General features: G+C 43.9%; 1 protein-coding gene across 14 annotated transcripts in view; it reads right to left on the reverse strand.

Moving 5' to 3' along the window:
• The window catches only part of MLLT10 (MLLT10 histone lysine methyltransferase DOT1L cofactor), a 250,590-nt gene extending 238,372 nt beyond the window's left edge, over positions 1-12,218 (reverse strand). For 5 of the 14 annotated variants that reach the window (XM_033407840.2, XM_049705554.1, XM_033407844.2 and 2 more), the window contains exons 1-3: positions 11,789-12,217; positions 11,497-11,656; positions 8,883-8,962 (exon numbers count right to left, since the gene is read on the reverse strand). In XM_033407840.2, coding sequence (XP_033263731.1) covers positions 8,883-8,962; positions 11,497-11,656 — 240 coding nt within the window. In that variant the 5' untranslated portion in view covers positions 11,789-12,217. Of the gene's footprint in view, positions 1-8,882; positions 8,963-10,679; positions 11,268-11,496; positions 11,657-11,788 lie in introns of those variants that run through there. The other 9 variants (XR_004477508.2, XR_004477507.2, XM_033407838.2 and 6 more) reach the window with 5 other exon arrangements.

The following is a 12,218-nucleotide window of genomic DNA, read 5'->3' on the forward strand; positions in this document are numbered from 1 at the left end:
AACTACTGAAGCCCATATGCCTAGAGCCCATGCTCTGCAACAAGAGAAGCCACTGCAATGAGAAGCACGTGCACCACAGCAAAGAGAAGCCCCCACTCGCCTCAACTAGAGAGAGTCCACACGCAGCAATGAAGACCCAACGCAGCCATAAATAAATAAATAAATAAATTTATTTTTATAAAAAGTACGTTTTGGCCACGACTAAGAAGCCCGCATGCCACACTGAAGATCCCGCATGCCACAACTAAGACTTGGCACAGCCAAAATAAATAAATAATGAATACTTCTTTCTTAATAAAGTTTTTTTTTTTTAAAGTGAAAGAAGGTTTTATTCAGGCAGAAACCCACTCCATAGACAGAGTGTGGGCCGTCTCAGAAGGCAAGAGGCCAAAATAAGTTATGTTTTAAATATTCAAATAAATAAATATACTCCTTAAGACTATAATAGGGACTTCCCTGGTGGCGCAGTGGTTAAAAATACACCTGCCAATGCAGGGGACATGCATTCGATCCCTGTTCTGGGAAGATCCCACATGCCGTGGAGCAACTAAGCTTGTGCACCATAACTACTGAGACTGCACTCTAGAGGCCATGAGCCACAACTACTGAGCCCACGTGCCACAACTACTGAAGTCCGTGCTCCTAGAACCCGTGCTCTGCAACAAGAAGCCACCACAATGAGAGGCCCATGCATCGCAACGAAGAGTAGCCCCCGCTCGCCACAACTACAGAAAACCCACGTGTAACAACAAAGACCCAAAGCAACCAAAAATAAATAACTAAATAAAATTGATTCTTTAAAAAAAAAATAAGGTGGAATTAAAATGTAAACAACAATAACACTGATTTTGCAAGATAAAGAGAGTGAACATAAGGTGTCCTAAGGTCCTTGGTTTTGTTCAAAAGGAGTACAAAGATTAATCTTAGGGCTTCCCTGGTGGCACAGTGGTTAAGAATCCGCCTGCCAATGCACGGGACACAGGTTCGAGCCCTGAGCCAGGAAGATCTCATGTGCCTCGGAGCAACTAAGCCCGTGCACCACAACTACTGAAGCCCGTGCACCTAGAGCCTGTGCTCTGCACGCAACAAGAGAAGTCACTGCAACGAGAAGCCCGCGCAACGCAACGAAGAGTAGCCCCCGCTCACTGCAACTAAAGAAAGCCCCGTGCACAGAAACAAAGACCCAGTGCAGCCAAAATTAATTAATTAATTTTTTAAGAAAAAGATTAATCTTAGACTCACAGAAAAAATATAAAGTATGCACATTAAAATATTAAGGGCAATCACTAAAAGAAAAGAAATGGAACATATAACCTCCAAATCAGACCAGATTTTTTAAAAGAAGAATAAAGAATAATCACTCCAACTGAAGAAAATAAAGAGGAAAAAAAATAAGCATGGTAAATAGATAACACAAAAATAGATAACACAAAATAGATAACACAAAATAAAAATTTAAGAAGCCCAAATGTATCAGTCATTACTATAAATGTAAACAAATAATCTGTAGACCATGTTAATACAGATTCTTAAACTACATTTTTTTAAAAAACCAAGCTTCACTATATTTACAAGGATGTTCACTGCAGCACTATTTGTGGTTATGAAAAACTGGAAACCTAAATGACAATCAATAAAGGAATTAAATAAATTACAGTACATTCTGTGACAGAATACTAAAAAGCAGATAAAAAGAACGAACTAGATCAATATATATCAGTGTAGTGATGTCACAAGTAGCTATGTCACAAATCACAGAACACATATAGAATTTACCATTCCTGTAAAATAATACACTAGTTGGTGGTGTGTATGGATATATGCGTGTAATAAGAAGGAGTAAAACATAGATGGTGGTATATATATACAACGGACTATTACTCAGTCTTAAAAACAAGGAAATTCTGCCATCTGTGACAACATAGATGGACCCTGAAGGCATTATGCTAAATGAAACAAGTCAGACAGAAAAAACAAATAGTATATGATCTCACTTATATATGGAACCTAAAAAAACCAAACTCAGAAACAGAGAACAGATTGGTGGTTGCCAGATGCAGTGGGTAATGGGTTGGGGGAAATGGGTGAACGTGGTCAAAAGGCACAAACTTCCGGTTATAAGATAAGGGAGCTCTGGGGATGTAATGTACAGCATGGTGACTGTAGTTAACAACACTGTATTGTGTATTTGAAAGCTGCTAAGAATAAATCTTAAAAGTTCTCATCAAAAGAAAAAACAATTTGCAACTAGGTGAGGTGATGGATGTTAACTAAACCCTCTGTGGTAATCATTTTGCAATACATACGTATATCAAATCATTACGTTGTACACCTTAAACATTCTGGTGTTACATATCAATTATAGCTCAATAAAACTGGCAAGAAAAACATATAGAGAGACTGGCCCCACAGACATTAAAAGGGTAATGGCTGGGCTTCCCTGGTGGCGCAGTGGTTGAGAGTCCGCCTGCTGATGCAGGGGACACGGGTTCGTGCCCCGGTCCGGGAAGATCCCACATGCTGCGGAGCGGCTGGGCCCGTGAGCCATGGCCGCTGAGCCTGCGTGTCCGGAGCCTGTGCTCCGCAACGGGAGAGGCCACAACAGTGAGAGGCCCGCGTACCGGGGAAAAAAAAAAAAAAAAAAAAAGGGTAATGGCTGACCCAGACTGGGGAGAATACAAATAGTACTTCAACTTAATTTTTTAATTTATTGTTCTTTTTAAGCAGAAGGGAAGATTTGAAGCAAATATGAAGAATGGACATTTGTTCATTCTGGGTAGGGAACACACAGATGGTCATTTTATGTTTTATACTGCTCAGAACTACTCGTGATAATCAAATGCATATTAATATAATTTTAATTTGTAGAATTAAATCTAAATATACTTACTGTGATTAAGTGTATTTCATATGGTTTTACAGATTTATAGTAATTTATTTGCATTATGTATCTCAATAAGAAAAAAATTTAAAAATAAAATAGTGCATCCCTAGATCAATCCCTAAAGCCCTGGTTTTGAGTCCATCCAGTGGTTCCTCCTGAACAATGTAAAAAGCCAGGAAGAACTGAAATAAAGAGAGGCAGAGCAATAGAAGAAAGTTACAGCTCACCTCCTGGAGGAAAGGAATCATCTTTCATTTAGAGCAAGAAGAGCAAGACCTAAACAATGCAAATACTTAATGAGCTTTTGGCCATTTTATTTATTACACAATGCACTGTCAACACATTTTCCAAGCAGAATAATTAAATATCTAAAATATCCTCTCTCGGGCTTCCCTGGTGGCGCAGTGGTTGAGAGTCCGCCTGCCAATGCAGAGGACAAGGGTTCGCGCCCCGGTCTGGGAATATCCCACATGCCGCGGAGCGGCTAGGCCCATGAGCCATGGCCGCTGAGTCTGCGCATCTGGAGCCTGTGATCCGCAGCGGGAGAGGCCGCAACAGTGAGAGGCCCACGTACCGCAAAAATAAATAAATTAATTAATTAAATTAAATATCCTCTCTCTGTATCTCATTAAAATTGTATAAGTAGGTAAAATTTCTAATAAATCTCTTCAGCCTGTGGTAGTTACGAACAGATACACAATAAACACAAAAACAGTCATCAGAATTTCCCTGGTATCACAGTGGTTAAGAATCCACCTGCCAATGCAGGAGACATGGGTTTGATCCCTAATCCAGGAAGATCCCACATGCCGTGGAGCAACTATGCCCATGTGCCACAACTACTGAAGCCTGCGTGCCTAGAGCCCATGCTCTGTAACAAGAGAATCCACTGCAATGAGACGCCCACATGACACAATGAAGAGTAGCCCCCCCCGCAACTAGAGAAAGCCCATGCGCATCAATGAAGACCCATCACAGCCAAAAATAAATAAAATAAATTTACTTTTTAAAAATGTTAATTTAAAAAAAAAAGAACACATACACATTAAATACAAAAACAGTCATCAGAACTTCCCTGGTGGCACAGTGGTTAAGAATCCACCTGCCAATGCAGGGGACATGGGTTTGATCCCTGACCCAGGAAGATCCCACATGCCACGGAACAACTAAGCCCATGCGCCACAACTACTGAGTCGGCGCTCTAGAGCCAGCGAGCCACAACTACAGAGCCCGTGCACCACAACTACTGAAGCCTGCGCGCCTAGAATCCACGCTCCCCAACAAGAGAAGCCACCGCAATAAGAAGCCTGCGCATAGCAACAAAGAGTATGAAGCCCGCAACTAGAGAAAACCGCACTAGAGAAAACCCACGCACAGCAACAAAGACCCAATGCAGCCAAAAATAAATAAATAAATTTATTAAAGGAAAAAAAAAAAACAGTCATCAATGAGTGTTTTAACCTCTAACCTTGGGACTGACCTGGTGGTGCAGTGGTTAAGAATCCGTCAGCCAATGCAGGGGACGAGGGTTCGAGCCCTGGTCCAGGAAGATCCCACATGCCGCAGAGCAACTAATCCTGTGCACCACAACTACTGAGCCTGTGCTCTAGAGCCCACGAGCCACAACTACTGCAGCCCGCATGCCTAGAGCCCGTGCTCCGCAACAAGAGAAGCCACCGCAATGAGAAGCCTGCGGACCACAAGGAAGAGCAGCCCCCGCTCACCGCAACTAGGCGAAAGCCCACGCTCAGCAACGAAGACCCAATGCAGACAAAAATAAATAAATTTATTTTTAAAAACAAAACCTCTAAACACTGTGACAGCAGTTAGTAAACAATGAAGTCTAATGAAAATATTTCAATAAAAATTCTTGGGCTTCCCTGGTGGCACAGTGGTTGGGAATCCACCTTCCAATGCAGGGGACACGGGTTCGATCCCTGGTCCGGGAAGATCCCACATGCCGTGCAGCAACTAAACCCGTGTGCCACAACTACTAAGCCTGTGCTCTAGAGCCCACGCGCCACAACTACTGAAGCCTGCGCACCCTAGAGCCCGTGCTCCACAACAAGAGAAGCCACCCAATGAGAAGCCTTAGCACCACAACGAACAGTAGCCCCCACTTGCTGCAACTAGAGAAAGCCTGCACACAGGAACCAAGACCCAACGCAGCCAAAAATAAATTAATTTTAAAAAAAAATTCTTATTCACTTGAGGTGAATAAAGCAATTCGAGTGTTTTTTCCGAACAATGAATGCCTAACAAAGAGCTTCCCTTAAAAACCAACCAAACTTTCCCTCAATTCCCCATCTATTTTTATTTTCCTCTTTCCTTATTTTCAACATTCAATCTAACCCTGCAATCCTTACTCTTTTCGATGCCCTATCATGAGGGTTCTGCCCAAACCAGAGAACTACAATTGCTGTCTCAAGTACTTATCTTAGTCCTTCAGCATCCTTGGCAGCAATGTCACTATCAAAAACTCTTTCTTAAAAAAAATAATTGTGGACCTCCCTGGTGGCGCAGCAGCTAAGAATCCACCTGCCAATGCAGGCAACACAGGTTCGAGCCCTGGTCCGGGAAGATCCCACGTGCCACGGAGTAACTAAGCCCGTGTACAACTACTGAGCCTGCGCTCTACAGCCTGTGCGCCATGACTACTGAAGCCCGCGCACCTGGAGCCTGTGCTCCGCAACAAGAAAAGCCACCAGAATGAGAAGTCCCCGCACCACAACAAAGAGTAGCCCCTGCTCGCCACAACTAGAGAAAGCCCGTGCGCAGCAACGAAGACTCAACACAGTCAAAAATAAATTAATTTAAAAAACAAATTAAAAATAAAATGGGGGTCTTCCCTGGTGTCACAGTGGTTGAGAGGCCGCCTGCCGATGCGGGGGACGCGGGTTCGTGCCCCGGTCCAGGAAGATCCCACATGCCACGGAGCAGCTGGGCCCGTGAGCCATGGCTGCTGAGCCTGCGCGTCCGGAGCCTGTGCTCCGCAACGGGAGAGGCCACAACAGTGAGAGGCCCATGTACCGCAAAAAAAATAAAAATAAAAATAAAATAAAAAATAAAATGGGTATACAATGTTAATATTAAAAAAAAAAAAACTGTCTTTGTTGCTACTGGACCCTGCAGGTTCTCCTTTCCTGACAGTTCATTATCCATCCTTGGAAACTCGTTCTTACTCTCCCAAATGTGAACATTCACCGTAGTTCTGTCTTCACTCTTCTTTTCTCTAACAAAAAATGTCACTTGTTTCCCAATCTTCCTTCTATGCAGCTCCAACTCTAACTTGTCCTCATTACTTTAACCCTAAATTTCCAATGAAAAATCCTAGCGGCATCAAAACCAACATGCCCAAAACAACTTTCCTTACTCTTCAAATTTGCTCTCCTTCCTTTGCTACTGTTAATGGTATCACCATTCCAGAGTGCTCAACCTTGACATCTCAGAATCATCTCTGATTATTCCCTTTCCTTCACCCCACATCCATTTGTCATTTCCTCCTTCAAAATGCTCCCTCTTTCTTTCTACTCCCTCCCTTTCTACTCTCACATTTTTATAGTAACAGCATCCTAAGACTTTCAGTTTCTAACCTCCCCTTTCAAAGCCATTCTATATACAACCAAACTTCTTGTCTAAAAATACTTTATTTGTTCTGGATTTTTACTCCTCAGTATCTGTCAAGGTACCACCAGTTCATAATTCCCCCTCTTCTGAAAAGTGAGCTATCCCAAACCCACAGAGATCTCCCTGTGTCTGAGCAACTCAACCCTATTGTCTAGCCATGGCTAGCTAACTGGTCCAGAACTAGACAAGCCAAGACAGTTTTTTTTCCCCCAAGAGGAACATGAGATTCACACTGCGATTTAGCCTCTTGAGACAGGAGACAGAAAATATTAAGAGCTGAAGTATGGCCATCTTTCACCACAGGAGGCAATATACAACACCTTGGTTGAGAGCTTCATCACAGCCCAGACTCCAACTAGATATGTATTTCTCTTAAAAGTACGATATCTTGGGCTTCCCCTGGTGGCGCAGCGGTTGGGAGTCCGCCTGCCGATGCAGGGGACATGGGTTCGTGCCCCGGTCCGGGAAGATCCCACATGCCGCGGAGCGGCTGGGCCTGTGAGCCATGGCCGCTGAGCCTGCACGTCTGGAGCCTGTGCTCCGCGACGGGAGAGGCCACAACAGTGAGAGGCCCGCGTACCGCAAAAAAAAAAAAAAAAAAAGTACGATATCTTTATCTATGAAATGAAAGTAACAGAATATCTACCTCATATATTTGATAGGTAAAGAAAATAATTGGTATAGAACATTCAGCACAGTATCTGACAAATGGTAAACAATCAAAAAAGTTAACTATTGATTTTTGGAGTAAGTAGCAGAGAAAATCTGCAGAAAAGAAAGGAATGAAGCAGACACACAGAGAAAAGCAGAAATAATATTAAAACTAATTCCATTCCCGTTCTAATTCATGGGTACATTTTCAGGTTAGGTTTCTTGGCTACTATATCCTTATAACAAAATGCCCTTTCTTTGCTTATTTAAGCTTGGAATGAGTTTTTGTTTTTTACAAACAATCCTACCTTGTATAATTGTACACTACAGGAATTTAGAAGACTCTGTGCCTCTTCTTTCATTAACGACCCCCACCATCCTACCAAATAAAGCTAAAATAAAATGGGTCCTCCAATATACCTTTATATACCTTTTAAGATAAATACTTTATTCACCTAAATATCCTGACCATGACCTCAGAGAGAAAAAAGAAATAGAAACAGGCAACAAGTGGCATTTGAGGCAAATAATGCTGCCATTTTACCACTCCCCATTCAACTCTTTATCCTCCCTCTCTTGATACCCACTTTCCTATTTTCTAATCTTTCTCTGGCCATGTATCTACTGTGACATCCCCTGGAAGAGCCTCACCTTACTGTCAGTGTTTACTAACAAATTAAAGCATAACTTCCTTTGCTTGGTGACCCATCAACCCCAAACCATAACATGCTACAAAGAGGAAAAAAGACAGACTAAACCTATACATACTTTAAGTCCTAAAATTTTCATTATTAATTTCATCCTCCACTTGCCAGTTCCCATTTCTGTAACACTAGAATAGCTGAAACTCTGGTACAGTGCATTCCCACACACAAAGAAAACACATCAACAGAATATTGCTCTGAGTTTCACAATCCTATATAAGCTACTCAGCCATTATTTCTGATCAAAAATTGCCCAGACAAAAATAAAAGCTTCTGTTCATACTATCCATGTAGGTAAAGAAGTTGAAATATTTGTTTTCTACCTTCTGTCACATACTCTAGTCAACAACAAAAGGAAGAAACTATCACACTGCAAATGGTAATACTTTCATGTGATTAATGAAGATTAAATCTTTTTCTCCCTCATATTTCCAGAAGTTCAACTGGAAAAATGATTTTGGCCACAAAGAATAAACATTCCTCCCTCATTCTTACAGAAGGTTTACAGAAGTGTTCAGAAAGAAGGTTAGCCAGCCAAGTCAAAAAAAGGAAGATTTTTATGTTGCTTTGCCAAAGGGACTGAATGTCTGAAAATACTGAGCAAAGTTAAACTTTACCTGTATAGATATAGTAAAAAGAAATATGAATCATTAAACACTTTTTTTAACTCAGTAAACAGAACCTAGCAAAATTATCTCAATATAATTTACTTATGTCCTACTGCCATTATATTCCAACTATGATTAGCCAATTTAACCCTCAAATCAGTAGGCACGGCTAAGAAAGCCCAAATACAACTTTATATTTTACCTGTTCTAAATATCCATCAGTATATACTTATGTGATTCAATTTGTTTTTCAGATCTTATAAAACCAGTTTAAAACTGTAAGTCAATACTTGGCCCAAATTCAATATTTGAACAAAAGACTGAAAACCCTTCAAACTGAAACATGAGTGTGTAGCATCCTAAGCTACTCACTGAAGTATTTTAATGTTTTTGATAAACAGTCCTTACCACTCTGGCTGCTCTCTCCTGAGATTCACATTTCCTGCAAAACCATGGTCCAGTGGGTACTTGAACAATGCCATAGCAAGCTGTTGGGAAATAAATGTTTTAAAGTAAGTTAAGATTTGAATAATTATGTAAAATCAAATACCCTTTCAAAGCCCTATTAAAGTAATTACCTCTGAAACTATTCACATAAACCACCTGCTTTGTAAAGAACTTAAACATGATATATTTATGTTTATAATTTATCACCTAGTTAAAATTGTGACATTTTAACTAAATACTAGAAAAATAATCTTTTTCTATTCTATTTCAATTAAAAAGTATAAACACAAATTTTATTCTTAGAAAAAATATTAGATAAAATTTAACATTTTTCTTTACATAGAATAACTCAAATTAATTAATTCATTCCTATATCCTGAAATTTAAATAGCAAGCATTTTAGATACATGAAAGTGACAATTATTTCCAAATCACCTTTCAAAACAAACAAGACATTGCAGGAAAGAAAATGAAATGTAATGTTAAAAGTAAAATGCTTCTATTTAAATGAAATGTCCAGAATAGACATTTGTCTATCTGTCTATAGAGACAGAAGGTACATTACTGGTTGTCTAGGACTGGGGGAGTTAGGAAGAAATGGGGAATAACTGTTAACAGGTTCAAGGTTTCTTATTAGGGTGATGAAAATGCTCTAAAATTGACTGTAGTAACAAATCCAAAACTGTGAATATACTAAAAACCAGTGAATTGTACACTTTAAGTGGGTTAATTGTATGGTATGTGAGTTACATCTCAATAAACCCGTCAGAAAAAAAAAGTAAACTACACGTTTATTTCTAACATATAATGTTCCAACAAGTGATCTGTATATCACACATCCAAATCACAGTCTAGTTGCGTACAAAACTGTTTTTATATTAACATTTACCTAACTCAAAACTTAACATTTTCCAAAAACCTTAAAACACTAATATCCAACTGACATTCTCTTGAATGAGCTTGCTCAGAGGTAACTTGAAAATATATCAAATATTGGAAAGCACTTAAAGAATATAAAATCAGCACAAATTTTTAAAACTCCAAAAGCTAAACTTCTAATCCCTTTTAAAATGTATCGAAGTAAAAATATTCTATCAGCCAAGAAATACAGCATCACAGCCCAAAAACTTATATTTTAATTCAGAAATACTTCTAAAAAAGAAATTTTAACACTTAAATGAACACCTTCTAAATTGGGAGATGAGACTACTTAGCATCATTTATCATCCAATTCATAAGAAATACCTCTCTACAAGTGCCAATGAACACTATAACGGAAATACACTATACCAGTTCTGAGACCTTACAATCAGTACCTAGTTTTAATACACATGGTTTTCACTCCTTAGAAGAGTAAGGTGTGCAACTCCGCCCTTCTTTAAAAGAACTGGGGATACATGCATGCACAGGTTCGGTTACTCACTATCTCCTAAGTCCCCCTTCCCAGTTCTGAGATTCCGTTCTATAAAGAATACAGTTTAGTCCCTTACGCTCAGGCTTTCTCTCGTTTAGTAGCGCCCGATACACTACTGAATCTCTGCCTCACTCAACGCCAGATTTAGAAACGGGAAGGGGGGCCGGGTTGGTGCACAACAAGGGGAGTACAAGAGCCACCAAAAAAAGTGACCTGTTTTTCGGCCCCCAAATTTTCAGCCTCAATTCCTTACCACGTGAAATGGAAAAAGTCAGAACCTTCAAACGGCCAGAAAACTACCTTAACTAGTGTCCTCGGCTTTTCTGTATATCCCCAAAACTCACCCAATGGAAACACCCAGACACAAACTAAGATGCTCCCCGAGTCACTGGCGGCGCCACCACCTCCTCTTCTGTCCAGTCACTGAAGCTGAGGAAGGGGCCCGATGAGGCCACTCAACAGCCTCATCCACCACCCCGAGCAGCTCAGCCCAGCCGCGCCCGCGGCGGCGCGACTGCGGCGACGGCCTTCCGCCTCTTCTCCGCGGGAAGCTCCAGTCCGCAGGAGCGGCAGCAAGGTCTCGGCCAGAAAGCTTGGGGTGCGGCAGCCGGCGCCCTCCCCCCCAAATCTAAAGCGGCAGGGCAGACCCCCGAGCTCCGGATCGGCCCCGGCGCCGCGCGCCGCGCTCCCGAGCCCGACTCCATGGTACAGGAAGTCTCCAGACACTGCGGCAAACGGCGCGGCGGGAGGGGGAGGGGGCTCCCCACTCCCCAACCCGAACCCACAGCCGCGGGGCCACGGCCGAGGGGCGCGTGCCCGGGCCCCGACACCCCCTCGCCGCCGACCCCCGCCTCCGAGAGTCCGCAGACCCGCGGCTCCGGGCGCAGGCGGCGGCCGAATGACACTTGAGAGTGAACGCAGCATCACATGACAGTCCAGGCCACACACACTTTCTCCCACATGCGCAGCCCACACCCCTTCCGCCCCGCCGCCGACCCTCCGAGTCAATCCCCGGCCGCAGAACGGGGCGGGGGCGGGGGCGGGGGCGGGGGCGGGGCGGGGGGAGGGGCAGGAGGGGAACTGGCAGTTGCTGCCAAGGTGGGGGAAGTGGTGACGGTTGGGAGAGGCCGGGTTCGGCCCGGAGGGCGGTTGGGTGTTTACCTTGATGCACCGCGACGCTGCAGCCGTGCCCGTCGCAATAAACCAGCGGGTTCTCGGCCCAGCCTCTCTCGTCTGAGCAAACGCAACAGCCTCCAATCATCTCCTTCATACTATGGGAGACCTCGTCCTCCAGTGACACGGGCCGGTCGCTAGAGACCATCTAAGAGGGAGTTGGGGGGGACCATTAAAAAACACATGCAAGCCAATGAGTGCTTCCCCCCGCCCAGTCCCCCGCGCCCCCGCTCCCTTCCCGGCGCCCCGGCCCCCGCCCGCCGCTCGGCCGCTCGCTCACTCGGGCTTTGCCGCTCAGTCACTCACGTTCCGCACAGGAGTCAGGAGCCATGTCCTTGCTGACTCCCCCCACCTCCCCTCCACCGCCTCCTCCGCCTCCTCCTCCTCGTCTTCTTCCCTCCCCACCTCCACCCGGCGGCTAACGCTGGAGCCCGGAGAGGGCACACATAATCAAGTAGGCCTCCGCACAGGCGCACTGGGGGGGCTCCCGCTGGGCCAGGGGCAGCGAGGGAGGGGAAGGGGATTGCGCTTCCTCCTCCGAGCGTCACTCGGCGTGCGCGCCCGCCCGGCGACCGGCGTGAGGGAAAAGGCCCGGGAGAGGCGAGGCCTGCGTGCGCGTCGCCGCGTCCGGCCCGCAGCCCGGGCCTGCCTCCCGGCCCCTTCCCCTCCCCCGCGCCGCTCGCAGCCGCCGAGGTGTGCTGAGGGGGAGG

This window comes from Orcinus orca, chromosome 2, assembly GCF_937001465.1.
Source record: "Orcinus orca chromosome 2, mOrcOrc1.1, whole genome shotgun sequence".
Lineage (NCBI taxonomy): Eukaryota > Metazoa > Chordata > Mammalia > Artiodactyla > Delphinidae > Orcinus > Orcinus orca.